This window comes from Lasiosphaeria miniovina (genome assembly GCF_030549165.1).
Source record: "Lasiosphaeria miniovina strain SMH2392-1A chromosome Unknown B0T26scaffold_8, whole genome shotgun sequence".
NCBI lineage: Eukaryota > Fungi > Ascomycota > Sordariomycetes > Sordariales > Lasiosphaeriaceae > Lasiosphaeria > Lasiosphaeria miniovina.
The window spans coordinates 2037160-2057293 of NW_026848227.1; the positions used below are offsets into that span (position 1 = coordinate 2037160).

At 55.2% G+C, this 20134-nt stretch overlaps 8 protein-coding genes across 8 annotated transcripts; 3 read left to right on the top strand and 5 right to left on the bottom strand.

Moving 5' to 3' along the window:
- The first annotated feature begins 2112 nt into the window (after positions 1-2112).
- On the top strand, positions 2113-3423 carry B0T26DRAFT_499445 (uncharacterized protein). The gene is made up of 2 exons (XM_060435366.1): positions 2113-2986; positions 3040-3423. The coding sequence occupies exons 1-2, from the start codon at positions 2223-2225 to the stop codon at positions 3083-3085; spliced, it is 810 nt and encodes a 269-aa protein (XP_060290316.1). The 5' UTR covers positions 2113-2222; the 3' UTR covers positions 3086-3423.
- Positions 3424-4398: 975 nt separating this feature from the next.
- On the top strand, positions 4399-4693 carry B0T26DRAFT_731403 (uncharacterized protein). The gene has a single exon (XM_060443056.1). It carries the CDS (start codon positions 4445-4447, stop codon positions 4661-4663), a length of 219 nt encoding a protein of 72 aa, XP_060290317.1. The 5' UTR covers positions 4399-4444; the 3' UTR covers positions 4664-4693.
- Positions 4694-5111: 418 nt separating this feature from the next.
- On the bottom strand, positions 5112-5990 carry B0T26DRAFT_499472 (uncharacterized protein). Its single transcript, XM_060435367.1, has one exon. It carries the CDS (start codon positions 5823-5825, stop codon positions 5205-5207), a length of 621 nt encoding a protein of 206 aa, XP_060290318.1. The 5' UTR covers positions 5826-5990; the 3' UTR covers positions 5112-5204.
- A 753-nt stretch (positions 5991-6743) lies between these two features.
- B0T26DRAFT_731405 (uncharacterized protein) lies at positions 6744-7118 on the bottom strand. The gene has a single exon (XM_060443057.1). It carries the CDS (start codon positions 6961-6963, stop codon positions 6748-6750), a length of 216 nt encoding a protein of 71 aa, XP_060290319.1. The 5' UTR covers positions 6964-7118; the 3' UTR covers positions 6744-6747.
- A 727-nt stretch (positions 7119-7845) lies between these two features.
- On the top strand, positions 7846-9223 carry B0T26DRAFT_499548 (uncharacterized protein). Its single transcript, XM_060435368.1, has 2 exons — positions 7846-8291; positions 8386-9223. Exons 1-2 carry the CDS (start codon positions 8074-8076, stop codon positions 8960-8962), a joined length of 795 nt encoding a protein of 264 aa, XP_060290320.1. The 5' UTR covers positions 7846-8073; the 3' UTR covers positions 8963-9223.
- On the bottom strand, positions 8942-11494 carry B0T26DRAFT_658362 (uncharacterized protein; the record flags this gene model as incomplete). Its single annotated transcript, XM_060438862.1, has 3 exons — positions 8942-9627; positions 9703-9990; positions 10129-11494. The coding sequence occupies 3 exons, from the start codon at positions 11492-11494 to the stop codon at positions 8942-8944; spliced, it is 2340 nt and encodes a 779-aa protein (XP_060290321.1).
- A 3464-nt stretch (positions 11495-14958) lies between these two features.
- B0T26DRAFT_793096 (peptidase C1B, bleomycin hydrolase) lies at positions 14959-17579 on the bottom strand. The gene is made up of 3 exons (XM_060446876.1): positions 16883-17579; positions 16391-16748; positions 14959-16323 (listed from the first exon to the last, which is right to left on the bottom strand). The coding sequence occupies exons 1-3, from the start codon at positions 17131-17133 to the stop codon at positions 15376-15378; spliced, it is 1557 nt and encodes a 518-aa protein (XP_060290322.1). The 5' UTR covers positions 17134-17579; the 3' UTR covers positions 14959-15375.
- A 114-nt stretch (positions 17580-17693) lies between these two features.
- Positions 17694-20090, bottom strand: B0T26DRAFT_744277 (uncharacterized protein; the record flags this gene model as incomplete). Its single annotated transcript, XM_060444394.1, has 4 exons — positions 17694-18274; positions 18348-18736; positions 18934-19211; positions 20076-20090. 4 exons carry the CDS (start codon positions 20088-20090, stop codon positions 17694-17696), a joined length of 1263 nt encoding a protein of 420 aa, XP_060290323.1.
- Positions 20091-20134: the final 44 nt, after the last annotated feature.

Sequence of the window (20134 nt, forward strand, 5' to 3'; positions counted from 1 at the left end):
GAGGATGCAAAACACACTCCAGCACATCAGCTGTCGATGTCAAACTCACGAGGTGCCATCAAGTCGCGACCGTGCATGAGAGGAAACGGTTCTGCATCCCCTGTCCAATGGGACGGATTCTTCAGAAGCAGCCGACATGAAGAGTCGCTCTGGGCCTAACAAGTTTTGGTGCTAGCTCGGTGATCTCCTTGCTACATACGAGAAACAACGCAGTCTGCTTTGCAACTCCAATTTCTTTTCCGGCACCGAACTCCTTCGCGCCTCGTCCAATAAGCCAGCCAGGCCGACCCTTGTCCCGCTCCACTCCAACCCGCAGAGCGCGTCAGCCCAATCGGAAGCTGGAAGCCCCCTATTGCTACAGCGTTCCACACATAATTGGGCCACCAAGAGCAGCCGTAGTGGGTGGCATACGCCCATGGTGCGGCCATAGTCTGCGATGGTGGGCGTCGTGGTGGATGTTCACTGCGGGCGTGCTCTGGCGCTCAGACATGCTGCTCTGGCGTCTGGCCACACCGGGTTCCCACTGCCCCAGTGCTGCGAGCGATCTCTGGGACGTTAGGACAATGTGCTCATGCCCCTTCAATTACCCTGGCACATCCCTCCTTTCGCGTGGATGCGAACCCGGGCTCCATTGGGCCAGGTGCTGCTACAAAAGTTAGCCTCGATGACAACAGCTACATGCATGACCAGCCGCCGGAGCAGGCTTGTTAACTTCCGGAAGCTTCTCCCGCTCGACGTCAAACGGTCATGAACTTCTGAAAATACCCAAAGCGCTAGGCTAGACTTTGAGGTATTTGAGATCACTTCGACTCCGACCTGTGAGAAACCGAGGTGGATTACATTGATACATGGAGCGCAGATAACGCAACGACATTATGTTCACTCTTTATTACAATATGTACCGTTTGATTGTGGTTCAGTTGCGCGGGCGAAGCGAAGCATCATGATGTCGAGACTCGAAACTGCTGAGCGGTCATGGCTGGAACTAGACGCGGAAAGCGATCTTTAGCTCTCGACAAGCGCAACGTCGTCTGGTTTCCACACAATCATAGGTGGGGGGATGCAGGTCGTCAGTGGCCCGCATCAGTCTTGCAGCATGCGTGCGACGACTCCTCTCGCTTGCCGAAAGTCAGCTGAATTCCCAAGGCCCATCCAATAGGCATCCGGCTTCTTCACCGCGTTCCCCTATCAGCCGTGATTGTTCTTTTTTTCTTTCTTTCTTTTTTGCCCCAGCGAGGGCGGACGTGTATGCGTGCCGGTATCTGCTCTGGGGCGAATCCTTTCCGCCGGTGAAGGCCCTTTACTCAGAACAGCCGGCGTCTGATAACCACTCCTGATAGTAAATTATTACCTGAAGGAATCGGAGCGCATTCCTCTTCTGTGACGACGGCCGATGACGAGGACTGAGCGGAGTCTCCGTCCGACGAGGTCCCAGCTTCGGCTTATTGAGGGCGAGATTTCTTACTCCAAAGAAGGAAAGATGCCCAGGAAACAAAAAAAAAAAAAAAAAAAAAAAAGAAAGGCCACAGCCTTTGACAACGTGGGACGTCTCATTTCAAAACGGTGGGGCGGCTCTCTCCGAGGGCAATGGCAAGAAAGGGCAGCATGAACGCAGGGCCTCCGTCACCGTCAGTGCGCAAAGGTCGCGAGGGTGAATCAGCAGGCAGGCAACAGCAAAGCAAATCCGCCCAAGCTTCTGCTCCGTCCGGTTCCCGGTTCGTCGATTGCGCGACCAGCCAGCCAGCCAGCCGAGCGCGAGGCGGAAAGGGAACACGCCTTGGTTCCGGATAAAATCAACATGCCATTGTTATTCTCGTCCTGTCCTGTCTTGTTGGACGCGCACCTCAATCAATGCCGGTCCTGTCTCTACTACTAACCACCGACAGTCCTTTTTTCGTCGGCACCGAAGCCCGAAAGTATCCATTTCTCTTGCAACTGTTGGTCCATTGCCGGTGTGCAAGTTGACCGAGAGGGAATCGAAGCTACGGTATGTGATGATCATTTTAATGATAAATCAGCAACCTAGCTACCAGTTGAACAGGGACTGCTTTTAGGGCGGGCGCGGAGAGGCGGGCGTGTCTCGGTCTTGCTGGACTGGACATCCAAACTTCACAAACATGACAACCATTGAACTGGACGGAGATTCTCTTGATACCATATCCCAATCCGGCATCTACAATACGTCCAAGTGCGGATAGTATATACCTCCACTTCAGGTGATAATGGACTGGACACCCTTTTTTCCTTCCCCAAAGGTCGTGCCTGCACTCCCCTTGCTCGTCCCCCCGTCTTGCAGTGAGTGCCATGTCGTCTCCCAGCCTTACGGGAAGACCAGGTCTGCGTCGGCCGAGGGGGGCCTTGTCGCTCTGTGTACTAGTAGTGTGCACGGGTTTTTGTTCAAGGGTTTATGGAATGCGAATGGATGGATGGGGAGGGGGGTGAACGTGTTGTTGCACAACTTCCCTGCTGCCCACACACACCACTTCATCCTGCCGGGACCCCTTGCCGGCCTCCAGTTCGACCGGGGGGTGGAAAAGGGTCAGGATCCTTGGACCGCTAGTGACTTCATGTGCTGTGGTTCGTACCCCCATTTTTTCCGGTCCAAGAATACGCTCGCTGCCGGCAAAGAAAAAAGCTGCTTGGCTAGCTCGGCTGCTTGCTGCTGGCTTGGCTGCCCAAAAGCAGGCCATCGCGGACGGGCAGGCAGGGCGGGCAGGGCACGGCTAACAGGCCAGGGCAGGGTAGAGTACCTTCTACGGCAGGCAGGCAGGACAGCGGGATGGGATGCGATGCGGCCCTCGCTTTTTGGCTTCATGGTTCTCCGCGTCTTATCATCATCATCCCCACTGAAAGCTGCATGCGAGCGAGCCTCACTTTTTTGGAATTGTTTGTCTTCCGACAGGCAGAGTCGAAATGCCTCTTTTTACGCAAACCGGGACCCTTTTTCTGGCCCTTTCCGCGTGGCGGCCCAGAACGCACCTCCGAGGTCTGGAGTTTGCCATTGGCCTAGCTTTTCGTTTGTTTCTTAATCCTTCTCAGTTGCACCACCCTGGACGCTGTTGAAAGCAGAGCGCCACCGTCCTAGCGGTCGCTCATGTACCGGTACATGGACGCGGACAATTCTGGCCCTGGTTTGTCTCTCGCATGGTACCGCTAATCCACCAATGCGACGATACTTTTGATCTGATTAACAAATTAAGTAAAAATTCTTTCAATGCAGACATTGACAGTTGGCTGCTCTCTATCTGCTTATCAGCTATCTTCTTTTTACTATATCCATCTACCTTTCCTGGCTGTACAGCAGCAAATATTACTTTCTACTTGAGACTCCCTGTCACTCGTTCTGCGCTAACAGATCAACATGTACCTGTATTGTACATGTACAGCGCAATATCAAGATTGCCGGTTTTAGCTGAGAATCAATTGAAACCAGCTTGCTGTTGATAAGTCCGTGTGGCTAGTTGGTCTAAGACAAGTGAGTGTAAGTGAGTGGCCAATTACTGCAAGGGAGTGTCTGTCTGTCGGCATTGCTTGAAGCTGCTGTGGGATACCGACGGACTCCGTAGATATCTTACGTGTACTTATTTATGCGTGGCGAGAGAAAGAGAGAAGATTTGTATTTGTGTTTGACTGGTCTCTTTTGGTTGCGAGAAAGGCAAGGGCGTGCATTCAGACAGATGAAACAGATCTCCCTTGGGTAGTAGTACATGCGATAAATAGAACCTCGGAAACCGATCGACTCAGACTGGCTTTGTTTGAACTAAAATACGTCGACCAGCACCCAGTTTTGGCACTGGTGATACGCGTGGACATTTACATGCGTCTTGTGTTCGAGGCTAGACTGTCTATACGATGAGAAAGTGCCCGGGTTCGATATCCAGTTGTCGTCTATTTTCCTTTCCTCGTCTCTTTCCGATCGCTGCTTGGTTACAGATATCCAGACGATCGAGGAATAATTCGCTCGCTCGCCAGCAAACACAGACAGAGTGATGACGTCTGTCATGCTTGTTTACAGAAAGGGGGGGCTCGGGAGTGTACACACATACATACATACACATGCAGAGAGCAAGAAGTTTCTTCTCTTGGTAGTACTCCACGCATATTAAACAAACGCAGAAACCGGGCTGATGCTGATGTGACAGGCCACTGTCCCGGCCAGTGTCTTGCTTATTTCCAGCTTCTGTTCCTTGGACCTGACTCAAACTTGGGGGTTTTTGCTTTGTTGTCACAACCCGCGTCAGTTTGACACCGGTCATCCGTAGGCTGCCGAGGCAGACGATACGGACATGGCGGTGTGGGCGGCTTGGTTGCCGAGTACCGCCGTGCGTGCTGTACATAGTAAATAAACCCCTTCGGAGCCGATGGGTGGGTAGTTAACAGCAAAAGATGCAGTCTGTTGTCTCTTGTCGGTCTGTTCTCTCTCATCCCCCCCTTTTGACGATGAATGACATGCCGTGTTATTCCACCAGCCTGCAATCTCTTCTCGGCCCTCTCTCTCGCACGCGCATCTTTCTTGGGCGGGATGTCTGACCTTTTTCGCAGTGATGTAATCGTGAGTGGGCTTTTTTTCTTCCCCCGTGTGACAAGCCATGTCTGGCGCCGCCACGGCGAGATGCCCAATATCCGGGACCAGAGACCAAGTGTCTCACACATGCTTAAATGAAGTCTCTTTCTAAGGAAGCTGTCTATTTCCTCCTTCCTGGCTTCTCCTCTGTTGCACTGCTTACCTGTCTACAACACTGCGCGGCTGTCTTCTTTCGTCGTATGTTCAACTCCTAGAAGCCGTGCTCAGCAAGCAAGAGATCGAGAGAACGTCATATCATTTCCCCTTTCAGACACAAGCTTTCTACATCCGAATAAAAGAATATGTTATGTGTAGGAGCTGGGAGCCTTTTTTGGTCACTGTGTTATGTTTTGTCTTGCTTGGTCTTAGACAAGACAGCTCGCTTTGTTGTGCCAGGTGTGGCCGAGCGTTTGTTGACAGTGAAAAAAGGGGGAGGCTGGGCACCCAATATTGAGTTGGGGGTTGTCACTGGATGGTGATAGCAGATTTGGAAGAGGCCTAGGGATCTGTCTCGCCTGCTTTGTTCGGCTGTGCCGGACAAGAGTGATGGCAATTCGGAGGCTGAATTTCGAGAGAAGTCGGTTTGTCAGCCAGTGACAAATTGGTCAGAGAAGAGTTTCCCGATAAGTAAATTGGTAAATTATGACGAGCTGCGAGTCCGAGCCAGATAGCTAGTAGTTGGCTTGCTCGCATCACAAATCACACTGCTGCGGAAAACCGAGTGACGTGTTCCTTTGCGCTTTTCACCTCTCATTCCCAGCGCAATCAGCACACATGAGGCATAGTTGTCTTTCCGGGAATGCGGACGGGGGGCGGTGGTGATGGCAAAAGTTCCCTGGGAACCTACTGTGTGGGCCGCGTCCGCCACGGCCGCCGCCGCCGCCGCAGTGCCGGTATGGTAGGTATTATCTCGCTTCCGGCACAGAAAGGGTACGTACAATGCCGTGTTACGTTCCACAATCGAGATGACGATATTACCTGTTTTCGTTTCTCTCCCTGCCCCCCTCGGGCCCCTCCCTCCTCGTCCTCTTAACTTGGCTCGTGTTTGGTGTCCGACTACCCACACACGTGGTTCGGAGAACCCCGGTGCGCCCGACCACCCGGGGACGGCGTCTCGTTGGCTGAGTTTCCGGTGTTGGGGGCCCCGATATCTCCATGTTCTCCCTCCCTCACTGTGCTGCGAGACACAGTCATAGTGCCACCACGAAGAGATGGGCCGTAACTGACGAAATAGCCGCTTGTGGATGGCCGATTCGGGCATGCTCAGTAATCGAGATACGCCGTGACAGAGCGGGCTAACTTGCTGACAGAGAAGAAAGCAAGCAGAAAGTGGCAAGTGGCAAGTGGCAAGCAGCAAGTGGCGTCGAATCTTTTATTCCATGTTTCTTAGGTAGGAAAATGTTCAATACAATCCTCTTTCTTGCCAATTCCTCGCTGTGGTCCAAGTAGAGGTAAAAAAAAAACAGGCGGTGGCGACCAGATCCCAGTGTCAGCAGACCTGGCTCTTGGGCGATAAAAACGGTGAGTGACACAGGAAACAGCCAAAATGCTAAAATCGGAATTATGGACCACTTTGGGCGTCTGCGGTGGCTGCTTCTTGTTTGTCCCGATGCGGGTGATGCTATCTGCGAGGGACTTTTTGGCTGAACAATAATTCCGGAAGGAAAAGGGGCGCAGGACTCGCCATGTGTTGACTAGAGCCTAACGATCCTTATTCTACATAGCCACCGATGACATCCTCTGCACACGGGGCCGCCAAAGACCCATAGGACAATAGATAGCTCTTGGAATTGTTATTCCCTAGGTCCAGCTACGCCAAGGGGTTGTCGGAGCTAAAGCTAGGATAGTGTCAACTCGGTGCAGCTTATACCAGCTCTACGGAAACTAGACTTATCCGGCACAGACAACATATGCCAGAGTCAGTCTACTTACAAGTGCCCCTGGAACTTTTCTGATACCAACTTAGCCCGTCGTCCAGTAAGTCAACAAACCAAACAAGAGAGGCAGGCAAAGAAGGCCATGCCAGAGCAAGACAGACAATACAGACAAGATATGAATAGATTCAGACAATATTAATGTATCTAGATGTGTGGATATTTATCCTCCCACATCCCTCCCTCCAAAAAAACCTCCAACCAATATTCCAAAAACCCTCCAAAAAAAGAAAAAAAACACCACACCCATCAAGCCGAAACAACCCCAAACTCCCTCTTTAACGCCTCGACCTCAGCCACCTGCGCATCCACCAGATCCGACACGACATTCCGCTGCCCGATCCCCAGCGCGAGCATGTCCCCCTCAGTGAAAGCGGCCACGATGCTCAGCTGCTGGCGCTGGTAGGCGGTGAACTCGCCGCGGGGGCGCCAGGGCGGGCCGTCTCCCAACAGGATGCGGATCATCTGCAGGTGTTTCTCGCGCAGCGCGTCCCACTCCCTGTTGTGTTGTGCCAGCAGCTCGAGCCGGACGCGCGTGTGTTCAGTGTTGAGGGCCGCGAGGCGGGTTTGGAAGGCTTTGTCGCGAGACGATGACTCTTCTTGCTGTTCATGTTCTGCTTCTTGCTGTTCATGTTCTGCTTCTTGCTGTTCATGTTCTGCTTCTTGTTGTTCGTGTTCGTGTTCGTGTTCATGTTCGTGTTCATGCTCATGTTCTTCTCCGTGCTCTTCTCCCTCTTGTTCTGCCCTGCTGTTGAGGGGGAGGTGGCGGCGGGCGAGCTGTGGCGCCGTGTCCCTGTTCCTTGCGAGAAACATGTCCGCCATCACCGATTTGGGCGCCGGCACGGAGCCTGGCGAATGGGGAAGACCCAAAGCAATCTCTTCGTGGCTGGTACTGATGTACTCGTCGTCGTAGAGGTGCCCGTGCTGGCGCTGCGGGATGAGGCCGGCGGGGGCGGCCGAGGCTATCAAGACCATCAGCGCCAGCACCAGGGCGCTCGCAGCGGCCAGGAGGCGCGGGAGTGTCGTTGTTGTCCTCGCCATTTTGGTGTGATGAGTTGCTGTACTCTTTCCAACGGAGCGGGAATATCTCGTCACCATGCAGAGGCTATCGTGTTGCCGAGTGCCAGGGATGGATGGCCGAGGGGAGCCTCCGAGCAGACCGGGGACAAGCTGTTGGCTTTCGCCCCTTTTCCTGCTTCTCCAGTCCGAGAAACCCCCCCCCCCCTTCCAAAAAGTCCTGGCCGGCCAGGAGGAGGCGAGAACAAAACAAACAAAACACTCAAAGATCCAAAAAGGGGGAAATAGAGGAGGAGGAACAGCGGCAACTAGCCCTTTGCTCCATGTGCCTAAAGATGAATGGGGCTCCCTCTTCCAGAAAAAAACGAACAAACAAACACAGCAGAGACCACCGTTATATATATGCACCGAAGGGTAGGGATGCAGACGGCATATTTGCCGCCCTAAAATGCAATGCCGAGGGTGAACTGCAATGTCCTCGGCTCGAGACACGACCTAATGACGCCGCGACAGGCTGCTAGTATCGAAATCTCGCGATTGGCGTTGTCCTGAGGAGAGATGCTTTCCTCTCTGATAACGAGCGCAAGCAGGGGCGCCTCTTCAGAGGCTTGCCATGAGCGCATGATGGGAACTCGGCCAAACCCAAAATATCCCCCCTCCGGCGCGGCCGCCGGAAAAGGCACATCACACACAAATGTGGGGGCTACAGTCGGCTGGATGAAGGGCATCATGTCGTCCATTTCCTGTTGGGTAACAATAATCGGGAACGATCGAGTGTGAGTAAACCTGTCTTAAACTCGATATTTTATTTACCATGCTTTGGTCCGGCCTTGGCCATATCAGTAGCTTCCGTCTAACACGGCTCACAAGTCCTCCACCCCAAAACCTTTCGATCATATCCAAGCATCTAAGAAAGCAAACATGTGATATAAATAAAAAAGCCCCTTCTATGCACACTACATTAATCATCATCGTCATCATTACAATTACGCCCCAGCCTGCTAGTCGGAACCAACATAGAGCGGGTCACGCTCGCGGCGGGATGACCTGTGATGGCTGGAGCCATGGCCGTGGCCATTGTTGTGGTACTCAACTGTCCTTGACCGGGCGTCATAGTCGTCGTCGTCTCCATCCGACTCTTGATGCCTGTGGCGCCGGTGCCTGTCCGGGGCCCGCTCTTTGCCACGCTCTCTCTCTTTCTCCCTCCCGCTCTCTCGCTCTCGGTCGCGAACATCACGATCGCGGTCATGGCCACGCCAATCGTCTTCCTGACCATCGTCCTCTCTATCCCTGCGGTGCTGACGATGCTTCCTTTTTGGCTCTTCTTCTTCGTCCCGGTCAGCGTCGGGCTCTGCACTCTCCCGCTCAAGCTCCTTCCTTCGGCGTTCTGTTCTCTGCCGTTAGCGATCATACATCGTTGAAGAGTTCAGATAAACTCACCTCGTAACTGCGCCGTAGCAGCTGCATAAGCCTGTATCTCCTCCTTGCTCAAGACGCGGAGCACAATGACGAAGTCGTCGCGGACTTCGAAGCGTTCCTTGCCAATAGTCAGGGCCTCTGGGTTGACCATTTTGCGGCTGATTTTGGTCCACCTGGCACCCGGTGGCACGTTTGCTTTCGTCTTGTCGTCCTTGTGGGGAGCGACTCCTTCGCGAACAGGGTTTGGCTCCTCTGGGAACTGAGGCTTGGGCTGCTTGAGGATGCCTTTTATGGGCTTCTTGTCATCTTTGTCCCTCGGCGGAGAAACAACACGGACTTGCTTGTCATCTCGCGCTGGTATTGCTAGCTCGCGGCCTCTCGGATCCTCTCTTCCGGTGTAATCATCGTCCAATTCGCTCTTCTCGGCAGGCGATAACCTGCGCTCAGGAGGTGGTTCTCTGATCTCGGGCAGTCCCTTCTCGGCTGGTTTCTCGCTGGCAGCTAGCTGCGCTTTCAATGCTGCCAAACTAGCAGTGTCGTTCGGGTTGAATGCGGACGAAGCGCGAAGACGTCGACGAGTCGTCGGCTTGCCTTCCTCTGCTGAGGTTGAGTTGTCTCGAGGGCCTGATGCGAGGGCATCGCCGGTGGGTTTTACTTCGTCATATTTACTACGATCCCGTGCGGGAACGTCGACTTCAGCGGCTGATTCTTTCCTGGTGCGCTCACGGTCTCGATCGCGATCACGATCTCGGTCACGATCCCGTTCACGATCGCGCTCACGATCGCGCTCACGATCCTTCTCCTTGGGCAGGTCGATGATCTCAAAATCTTCGTCCCCGAGCATCGGCTCTTTGCGGCTCGGCTTAGGTCGGGATTCGGGACCATCAGGGCTGCGGCGGTCGCCCTCCTCTTCTCTCCTCCTTTTCTGGGAGTCGTCCTTGTCTTTGGAATCTTTGTCTTTGATAACAGATCCGAGGCCAATGGAGGCAGCAGCAAGCCCTAGGCCTGTAGCAACCTTTTCGCGAAGCTTTTCTTTCTTGCTCTCACGCTCGTCCTCTAGGACGGACTCCTTTGCCTTGCTCTCTCTACGGTCGGGCAAAGGTTCATCATCCACCCTGTGATCACGATCGTCACGGTCGCGGTCGCGATCACGCTCTCGAATATGATCGCGTTCACGTTCGCCACGATCACCACGGTCGCGCTCGCGATCATGAACTTCCCGTTCGCGTTCGCGTTCGCGTTCGCGTTCGCGCTCGCGTTCACGATCCCGGTCACGTTCACGATCACGATCGAGGTCGCGGGTGCTTCTGCGATCACGGTCCTCATAGTCGCGCCTTTTGCTGGAATCTAGGTCATCGTCGGACCACTTTCTTGGCTCACGATCGACGGAGTCGTCAAAGTCCTTGCGTGGTTCTCGTCGATCGCGGCGATCATCGCGAAACTGAGGTTCAAAAGGATGTCTCTGGTCCTCGGGGGGGTCCTTTGCGTCGAGTCGGATGCCAAACCCGCGAGCTGTGACGCTTTCATCTTGGAAATAATCCCGGTCGCGAATCTCGCGCTGGATTAGATCATCCTCTCGATCACGGTAGTACTCATCATGATGGCCAGGCCGCCCCGACGCGTCCTGGATGAGCGAGACAGGACGGGTACGAGACGAAAGGTCTAGACTTGGGTGGCGGCCCGGGTCGGGTGCCAGAGGAACAGTCGGAGGAATGGGCATACGGAGTCCAGCCCCATCGTATATGCCGCCAGCAGGCGCCCGGTTTAGCTTGTCCAGGCCCCATGTTGTGACCGGAGGGACGCGGGGTCGCCTCTCGTTCTGCTCATAGCCGCGAGCAAGATCGGTAGTGACGCTGACAGTCGGCCGGTAATACCGGTCCAGGCTCTCACGGCGGCCTCTGCGCGGCGCGCGGTCGCGGTCGTTGTCGAGATCATAACGCGCCAAGTCGCTGGGCTTTGTATACTCGTAGCCCCCATCTTCGAATTCCAGGGTGTTGCTGCGGTGGGGCGTGGAATAGAAGACGCCGGGGCGTGAGGAGCGGTAGACGTCCGCAGCTCGCGAGCCAAGAATCCTGTCGTGCTCGGTTCTCCCCTTGAGCCGTTGGTATTCGTCGCCATCCAAAGCCGGGCTGAAAGGGGCCCGAGCATTACTGCGGGAGCGGTTTATCGAGGAGGCAGGCTGGGCGTAGAATTGACTCTCGTCACTAGAGCGATAGGGATCGCGTGACGGGCTGCCAGATCGGCCGCCAGCTGAGGGATGCTTGGTGGTGACGATGATGGGAGCGGCGCGGTGGTCGCGGGCCGGGGCCTCTTTAACGCTGGTGGACCTTCCAAGCGGGTCCGACCTGACGGCGTACGTGGTAGAGCTGACGGGCACGACGGTAGGACGGTATTCGGCAGCGGGCCGTGACACGAGGGGTTCGTGGGCGAGCATATCTCCGCCGTAGAGCGACGTGTAGCCGGCGCTGGTGACGGGCAGCGAGGCTCGGGCGGGGTTGTAGAGGGGAGGCGATCGGCGCCCCGGAGCTCCCGAATACCTGTATCTTCCCGGGTCCGCCATTGCCGTTGGTGATGGTGTTGGGTGTTGCAGGACAAAATTGTCGCGAGGTGAGGTAGGCAGTCTCTGGTGACCCCCGGATCGAGAGCAAAATCAAGAATGCTTGGTGCACGAGGATGTTGAGTCGTCGCTAGGGCTGAGACAGAGAGATGAGACAAAATCGTGAGAATTGTCCACGTGAGGCACGGGGCGCAACCTACCTAATCCGCAGGTGGGGTTTTGGAAGCCTTTTGCCGTTGGGCTCCAGGTGAGTTTGCCGTCTGTCGGTCGGGTGAGTGTGTAATAATGTAATGCTTAAAAAGAGGAAAGAGGCCGCGGCGGGCTTCAGGTCTTCGGCGGGGTTCGACGATGGCGGGGTTCTCTCCTCTTCATCGCCGGTGCGCTCGCTCGTAAGCTCAAGCGCTCAGGCACCCCACCCCTGTCGGTTCCGTGCCAAGGTTCCTCGAGTTTCCTTTGCCCACCTCAGAATGCAACGTAACCAACTGGGAGCCAACTTGGAAGAGGTGCAAAAAAAACCAGCTATGAAGATGGGAAACTTTCACTTGTTGGTACTAAATAAGCAGGCTATCTATTCATTTCTCGGTCCAAGAATTCCGCCAAGGATTCCGGGTGGAGACAAAAAAAACCTCCCCTAGGAAAGACGGTGAAGGCGGGGAGAGTTGGGGCCTGTAGTCCAGCTCCCGTCTTCTTGTCAGCGCCGCGGGGTCGCAGAGACGACCAGCCAAAGACGATGAAGCAATACGCGGAGGGGTCAGAGGAGAGGGGGGGTTGGATTGTCTGCAGGTGGGCGACCAAATGGGGGAGAGGTCTGGAAAGTGCCGTTCTCCCGTTACAAGCCCACCCATTGCCATGCAGTGCTCTCTCTGGTCGGTGGTGTGTCTGCCTGATGCAGAAGACAAAAGACGGCCCAGTCCCCCCTCGTCCTTTGGTGACCGAGTTGCCTTTTCTGGCGACATCGAAGCATGCACAGCTGAGCAGGTCGTTGCCGGACTCAGACCGAAGCAACGACGGCGGCATTCAGCAGCGAGATTGTGCACAATTGAGCCTGAGAGCTGCTGTGGGCTTGGATCACTTTTCGTCGGCCGATGTGCAATTACTGAGAACACCAATCAGCCAACGGCCGGCTACCGCTCCTGAGAGGTTGAACATGCAGATTAGGGAACTCGAACCCTGCCGGCAGCCGTGAGCGACATGGGAATTTCCTGCAGCCCAAGTCCCTGAATGTTTGTTGGCGCGGTACTTGGGAAGAGAAGGGGTTTGGAAGTGTAATCACGGCCTTTCAGATCTTGGAAAGTACCCCCTAACAAAAACATCTAGGTATTGGGCTTGTTTACTCACCCCCGAAGCTTTTCGACAGCTTCGTTTATTGCCTCGTCAGAGTGAGGCTCTAAGTACTACCTCACTCCGTACATACTCTGTAGATCAACTCATGCGTAAGCTACGAGCTCCGCTCTCTCGCCTGTAAGTCGGTATACGGACTGGATGAAGTGCGATTTTTGTCCTTGGCACAACGGCACAAACGCAGTACCCGTTTCATTTCACGGGTCATTTCTCCAGGCCTGTCTCATTCCCGGCTTCCGCAGTTGGTTGGTTCGCCGTCCTGGCCCGGCTCTACGGACACGAGCCAACCTTAATGGGGTCTTGGTATCCACTGTGCGCAAGGCCTTTCCCCGTTTTCGCTGGGGACGGGTGGAAGAGACCAAGACTTGAAGGTGAAGGGGGGTGAAGGAGCAATGACGTTCTTCCTTTCCTTCAAGGTGGCTCTCAGATACCACGGCCTCGGTCAGGCGTGCCGTGGCACTTGGGACGGGGTCGTGTGACGCAACTCCGCTCGTCTTTCAGGCAAGGCGGCCGGGGCAAGGCAACTTGAAGGTACCTAGGTTGGCAAGGTTGGCAAGGTAGGCAATTGACTGCTCGTCTCCAGAGCCTGACGCCTCCTCGCATTGCAGGTTGCAGACAAGAGTCTAGACTGTTTTCTGCCAAGTCGTTTTTATTTTATTTTTTGCCGGCAGTGACATCGCTCGATGCGTGAAGCTACTACGGACGGGAGGGCGAAAGACCTTGGTGCCATGATAGTGCTATTAAAAAAAAAGGCACGTCGGCCTTTTGATACGAGAGTGTCTCTGCTCCATACTGATACTTGATTCTTGATCATGGCCATGCAGAGGACAAAAATGATTAGAATCCAAACAACAGCTTCCAGTCACTCACTCGGAGTCATGTCAATCAGCCCATTTCCGCTCGCTCACGCCCTGCTGTGGCAACCTGGGCGTAAGGTAAGGTATATAGTGAAGCTATCGGATAATGGAGGTCACGGAATAGGTAGCCTAGCCAGCACCACCACCACATGAAAGTGTCGATCGCGGGCAAAGGCGGCAATATGGGAAAGGCGCGCACACCTTGACGCTGTCCCTACCCCGGTAGAGGCCGCGCGCCCCGGACCTGCGCCCCGGGCCTTTTTTTTTCCCTCTGTTTCTCCTCTCGGCAGTGGCTTACACTTGCGTTTCTCCAGCACGTGCACAAAGTGCATCGCCCGGCTGTGGACGGTGTGTTCTACATGCATGGCTTGGTCCTATTCCGATGACCTGATTTGCCTCACTACCCGAGCGGGAGGGGCCGCGATGGGAAGTGCCAAATTTCCTTTCTTTTTTTCTTTCTTTCTCGTGGTGGTGATGGATGGCTGTGGTGGGTGGGTGGTGGCGATGGTCAACCTACTAGGCACGTGGTACAAACCCAGAAAGTACAAATTGTTCTTTTCGTTGGGCAGCCACGATTTGAAACCCAATCGGTAGTCTAGCTGTGCCTACTTTCGTCATCCACCTTATGGATGCCGTCTCCTCTAGAGGTGGGCGAGCGCGGGCGGGGAAGGCAGAGAGAGAGAGAAAGAGAAAGAAAAAAAAAGAGAGAGGGAGAGATTCCATGTGAGCGAGTGGCTTCCGAGTTGCCGCGTTTTCGCCCCGGCTCAGAGCCGACACTGTGCAGTACATACAGGCCGAGTTTAGAATTTCTCTCAGCTTGTGTGACTCCTCGTCGTTGCTGTGCTTCCCCATTGCCTAGTAGCACATCCAATCCGCCGCATAGTTGCTACTGCATGTCACTCTTGGGATGTTGTCCGACCCCACGGGGAGAGCTTGCCTAAGGCAAGGTAAGGTAAGGGAGGTAGCTCCCTCCTCCCTGCTTTTGCCTGCTTCGCGCCGAGCTATTCCCTTGCCTTGGTTTGCTGTACAGTACCTTGAAGTTTCGGCCTCCGGTCTCCTTTGTGGAATCTCACCCGAGCGAACCGGCCCAAGCTTGGCGGTTGAAACACTAGGCGAAAGGCAAACAATTTACGTACCTTGGGTCCGAAGTGTGAAGCTTCGCGCAATGCACGCCGAGGGTGGATACCGGGCTTGCATTTGCCTGCGTCTCTACTCCGTCGTACGTATGCGTGTGCAGTAGTCTTGCAGAACCCCTTTTCCGACTCCATACGAAAATATGTGAATGCGTCCAAGTGAAGGAGCCACGTAAAATCAATCGTAGTCAGGCAGTGAAGCTGTATGAATGAACCATGAAGAATGCTTCAACACGAATAGCAAATCCGGAATCAAGAAATAGCTAGGTGCATAGGTATAGTGGCAATAAACGCCGAAGGACAAAAAACATTGTCCACCTAAGCATATCAGGTAGTCACCTAAGCATATCAGGTAGTACGTAGACATCGATTCGCTGCCACTTGGAGATATTCGTTTCTTCATTCAGGTCATCCTCGACGCAACCCAGCAGTCCGGCATCGCGAACCCCCAAGTAACTGATACATCGGACAAAGGAAGCGTCGGATGGATAGAAAGGAGAAGAAAACAACGACAACGCAGATGTGCCTCCTAATCTTCACACATGTGCCCAACCTAGGCTAGCGAACCCATGGGATCCCACAGGGGCAGCACCGTCGGCTCGCTATCCAGAACCTCGCGCACGTCCTTGCTCAGGAACTTTGGGTCGACGACGGCCTGGAAGACGAACTCGGACATCCAGGCGTCGCTCATGACGAACCAGCCGTCGGACCCGGCGGCGGTGCCCCACGAGTTCTGGACGCGCCAGCGCACAGCCGCGCCCGAGGCCTCGTCGACGTGCACGGCGGTCAGCACCATGGCGTGGGTCATCTGGGACTCGCCGGTGCGCAGGCGGGCGGCCTTGTCCATGCCGAGCAGCGACACGTTGAAGCCGAGCTCGTAGTCGACGAGCGCCAGGTCCATGATGCCGAGCGCCGAGTCGCTGAACTTGCCGACGTCGGACCCGAAGAACACGGGCAGCCCCGCGCGGAGCATGGCCACGCACGCCGCCTTCAGCGCCGCCACGTCCACGTTGACGTACGTGACGGCGCGCCCGCCCACGACGTTGCCCAGCCGGTCGACCGTCAGCAGCGTCAGCGGCTCGTGGCGCGGGTCGTGCACCAGCGACACCATCTTGGCCACCGTGTCTGATGTGATGCGGAAGCTGGAGCTGTAGATGTCGGCGGCGAACGCGCGCGGCGTCGCGCGCACGGTGCGCGCCTTGCCGGCCTTGTCCGTGAACGACCACGCGAACTCGTCGTCGCGGCTCGGCGGTGGGCCCAGCGTCAGCGTCAGGATCGTGTGGATCTCCTTCAGCATGCGCGTCTTGGCGTCCGAGACGGCCGCCGCCATGGTCGACGAGGAAGAACTGCTGAGCAGCTTCCGCAGGATGAGTCCGTCCTCCCGCAGCTTAGTGAAGATGATGCTGTTGATGACGCTGCTCGAGCTGGCGTTGAAGCTGTCGGGATACAGTGTCTGGGGCACCAGGCCGTACTTGGATACGAGGTTGTAGATCATATCCCACTATGTATATCCCCGTCAGACCACGAGAAGAAAGTAGGGAATAAGAGGAGACAGAGAGCAACCATACCTGCCCACCATCACTCAGAGGCTCGTGAAGCAGCGTCTGCACGAGACGGGAGTCGAGGTCCTCGTCGACTGTCGAGATGATCTGCTCCAGGAACCAATTGCTCTTTTCGAACTTGTCCCAGAAGAACAGGTAGGCCTGCGAGAGCTCGAACTCGTCGAGGCCGTACTTCTGCATCAGGGCCACGCGGAAGACGTTGGTCGAGGCGAAGATCCAGCATCTCCCCGACTGCCGCTGGTTTGTGATCGGCCCGCCCTCGAAGGGAATCTTGACGTTGAACACCTGCTGCTCCGAGATCTTGGCAGCCCGCGACGTCAAGACGGAGCGAGGGTTGGCAGCGCTGAGAGCCGAGAGAGCGAGTCTGCGAGAGAGGGCGCGGTCGTCACGAAGTTCAACTGTCAGCAGGAAACTCTCTTGACGCCTCTACTCTGTACAATCAAGTATGTCAAAGAAGGGCCATCGATCCATCCTTCTCTCTGATCCCGGTTTCCGCACCTGTTCTTTGGGTCCCTAAGGAGGGCGTCCTGCCATTCCTCGGCGCGGACGACAGAGATGGGCTCGGGGCGACGGGACTTGGAGATAGCCTGGGCCGCCTTCTCGCTCTTCTCCAGTTTGCTGTCATCGACGTAGACATAGCCCTCCTCAACGCTGTTGTCTTCCAGCTGCAAACTGCGAAGCCGCTGAAGGACCGCCTTCTCATGCACAGTAACCCCTTCGGCAGGGAGTTTCGAGAGATACGAACCCATCGATGCAGGTGTAAGTCGGTCGCGTTCCACGGACAATTTGGGTTTAGCTCTGTTCAAAGGGCCCCAGACACTTGGATAGAGTCAAAACCAAACAAAAGGTGAACAAATAAACCTCCAGAAAAAGGACGGACAGGAAGTCTTTTCAAAGTCGACGAAAGTGGGCGGCCGGCAGTTGAAATGGCATAAGCATGCCCAACTTGAGCAGGTGGATTGAGCCGTGAGGGGCTTATCACGCAAGCTACACTTTTAGCACTGGAGCGAACAATCAGCTGCCCCTCACGCGCGTCTACTACTGATAGGAAGGAGTCAGGCGGGCAAACAACTCCGTCCATTACAGTTCATATACATCGGAATGCAAAATCTGAACTAGATTCCTAACCCAAGACCGTCATCGCAGTTCTCTAAACATCCCGCAAATCCCATCTCGAATTTTACCCAATCTTGAAACGAGAAACACATTCTGTCGAACGGCCCTATATGCAGCGCGACAAGTGTACAAGCCCAGGGGCCTGGTAAACATAACACTCTTCCTGCAAAGTGATTGACGATAGCCAATTCGTCTAAAGGCGCGAGCCGTGCACGACCTTCATATCAACGGCCATCTCGCGGCCATGGTCGCTGACGACGAGAACACGAACGCTTCCACGGCCGGACTCGAATGCCTTCTGCAGACGGGTCCACAGGCTGCTCTGGTCAATGACGGGCAGGCTTTGCTTGACATCGCCAGTCTCAGTCATGGCCACGATACTACCATCTTGCATATCAAGAACGCGGTACTGCTTGAAGACAGGACCAAGCATGGTCTGGACGACGACGCTGGGGGCAGGGTTGGTCACGAACGACGACTCCTCGTGCAACTGCTTGGTGAAGAGATCCACACCAAGATAACGGTGCTGGCCAGTAGCAGAAGAGGTCGAAATCCGGATCACCTGGCAGGGGCGGCCCTGGAGGATAAGGATGTCACCGAGACGGATGTGGTGAGACGGAATGGTCACAGTGTTGGGCGCCGCAGTGTCCTCTGAAGTGCGCCTGGTAGCGCGAGACTCGCGAACCTCGGAAACCTCAACGCGGTCATGGCCTTCAGGGTGAACAATTCGGTCAGCCAACTTGTGAAGTCCGTGACGGAAAGAGTGGTGGTGACCTGAGGTTGTACAGTGAGTACACCAGTGGGTGTGACAGGGGGAGTAAGGTGAGCCAAGCAAAGAGATGCTTACCGTCTTCGTCGTAGTAACCCATCTTGACTTGGTGGCGGTGAGAAGCGTGACGGGGAGCGTCAACGGTCTCTTCGGTGATCTTAATGTCCTTGTGATAGACGGGACGAGGAGCGGGAGGATCGACGGTGATTCCGGTTACGCTGGTTGACTGCTGGTACTGGGGGCGGTAGCTAGGGGCGTCAACGGTGGTGGCGTCGACGTGGATGGTCTCTTTGTAGGCGGGGCGGCGGATGGAACCGTCGACAGTAGAACCGGACACGCGAACCTCTTCACGATAATTGGGCTGGAAGCGAGAGCGATATTCACGTTCGGCAACGTCGATGACAGTGTTGTGGGGGCGATGAGTGGTGTCGAACTCGATGCGCGACTCTGCGTAGGAGGATTCGGGCCTGAGAGCGGAAGGTCAGCTGAAAGTGCTTTTTTTGCGAGGCAAATTGATAATTCAGCCCGTCACTAGGCCAACCGTCTCGGGCGTGGACACTCCATCGACAGACCCGTCTTCACCCATACCCATACCATGTCTGAATGGCTGGTGGAGACAGCCAATTTCAAGCAAAAGCTCTTTAGTTTCACAACATGAACTGACCTGCGGTGCTCTTCGCGGATGCCGGGACGGCGGTATCGCTCCTCTTCACGAGTAATGCGGACCTCTTCTTCACTGAAGCGACGCTCTCCACGAGGAGGAAGATCGACTTGGGCTTGGAAAGAAGAGTGTTGACCCTCCCGTCCGGCGTGGTGGGGGAGTTTGATCTCTAGCTCTTCGTGGGTCTGTGTTTGTGTGGCAGCGGGCTCAGTTTCCCGATACGAAGACGGGAAGATGCTGAAGGGAACCGGGACGCGGGCTTCAAAGTCCAGGTTGGCGACCTTTCACGGCGCGAAGAGGCAGTCTTCTGTTCGACCTTCCGGAGTACGAAAGGAAGACAAGAAGATCCCTCTTGCTTCTTTTCCTAGAAAGAAGTCGAAAGAAATGAGAGAAGGCGGTCAACTAAGCGACCCGTCTTCTTTAATTTTCAATCGATTTCTCTAGAGGACAAGGGAGTCGGTGAAGGGACGGAAGGCTGTGTTTGATGCTTTGGATGTGGTGGAAAGTTAGATGAGGAAAGGAGAGAGAGGGATCGGAACAGACGAGGGCGCAGCTGCACGAGCGAGCCACTTCAAATATTGGGCGAAAGCGCTTCCTGGGGCTGCTGGCTCTGGTTGTTGGGGGGCGTCGTTGCTGGTTGGCAGGGGGTCGTGGGACAGAGACAGACGACGGGGACGTGTGCAGAGTCCAATGGGATGGTGCGAATTGCTGTGTGGCAGCTCAGGCGCCAGGGTCTCTCACAGGGAAATCACCACAGAGGGCAAGAGCTCTGGAGCTCTGTTTACATGGTGTGGGGAACTACTTGTTTATTGCCCATTAAAGCGGCTTAGCGTCCCCGGTTTTGTCCCCACGCTGCATCTCTGATTGCTCGGCCGTGCGGGTCGTGACCCAGCCCCCTGTCAGTCTCGTTTCCCGGGGCCTAGCAAAAACGCGTCCGAGCCAATTTGGAGCTAGGAGCTGTCTCGAAGGGAGCTGAAAGCGAATCGCGTCTTTTTTTTTTTCTCTCGACGGCAGCAATCGCATGAATCGCCAGCACCACCAGTGTGAACCCGCCTTCCAGCCTCTCGAATTCGAATTGCGACGTCTCGATTTAATGGTCACTCGGCCAGTAGATTTAGAAGCTACCGGTTTCGCAAGGCTCTCACACTGCTCAGTGTCATTGCCTTATCAATATTAGGATGCAATTTGGCACACGCGCGTCTTG

What these genes read in the sequence shown, in the direction of transcription:
- B0T26DRAFT_499445 (XM_060435366.1), top strand. Translation starts at nt 2,223, where the DNA reads ATGGACTGGACACCCTTTTTTCCTTCCCCAAAGGTCGTGCCTGCACTC. An exon ending in GCCCAGAACGCACCTCCGAG is followed by an intron (nt 2,987 to 3,039) that starts GTCTGGAGTTTG and finishes AATCCTTCTCAG; the next exon opens with TTGCACCACCCTGGACGCTG.
- B0T26DRAFT_731403 (XM_060443056.1), top strand. Translation starts at nt 4,445, where the DNA reads ATGACATGCCGTGTTATTCCACCAGCCTGCAATCTCTTCTCGGCCCTC.
- B0T26DRAFT_499472 (XM_060435367.1), bottom strand. Translation starts at nt 5,825, where the DNA reads ATGCCCGAATCGGCCATCCACAAGCGGCTATTTCGTCAGTTACGGCCC.
- B0T26DRAFT_731405 (XM_060443057.1), bottom strand. Translation starts at nt 6,963, where the DNA reads ATGATCCGCATCCTGTTGGGAGACGGCCCGCCCTGGCGCCCCCGCGGC.
- B0T26DRAFT_499548 (XM_060435368.1), top strand. Translation starts at nt 8,074, where the DNA reads ATGCTTTCCTCTCTGATAACGAGCGCAAGCAGGGGCGCCTCTTCAGAG. An exon ending in ATAATCGGGAACGATCGAGT is followed by an intron (nt 8,292 to 8,385) that starts GTGAGTAAACCT and finishes ACGGCTCACAAG; the next exon opens with TCCTCCACCCCAAAACCTTT.
- B0T26DRAFT_793096 (XM_060446876.1), bottom strand. Translation starts at nt 17,133, where the DNA reads ATGGGTTCGTATCTCTCGAAACTCCCTGCCGAAGGGGTTACTGTGCAT. An exon ending in CTTAGGGACCCAAAGAACAG is followed by an intron (nt 16,749 to 16,882) that starts GTGCGGAAACCG and finishes CCTCTCTCGCAG; the next exon opens with ACTCGCTCTCTCGGCTCTCA. An exon ending in CTCTGAGTGATGGTGGGCAG is followed by an intron (nt 16,324 to 16,390) that starts GTATGGTTGCTC and finishes GGATATACATAG; the next exon opens with TGGGATATGATCTACAACCT.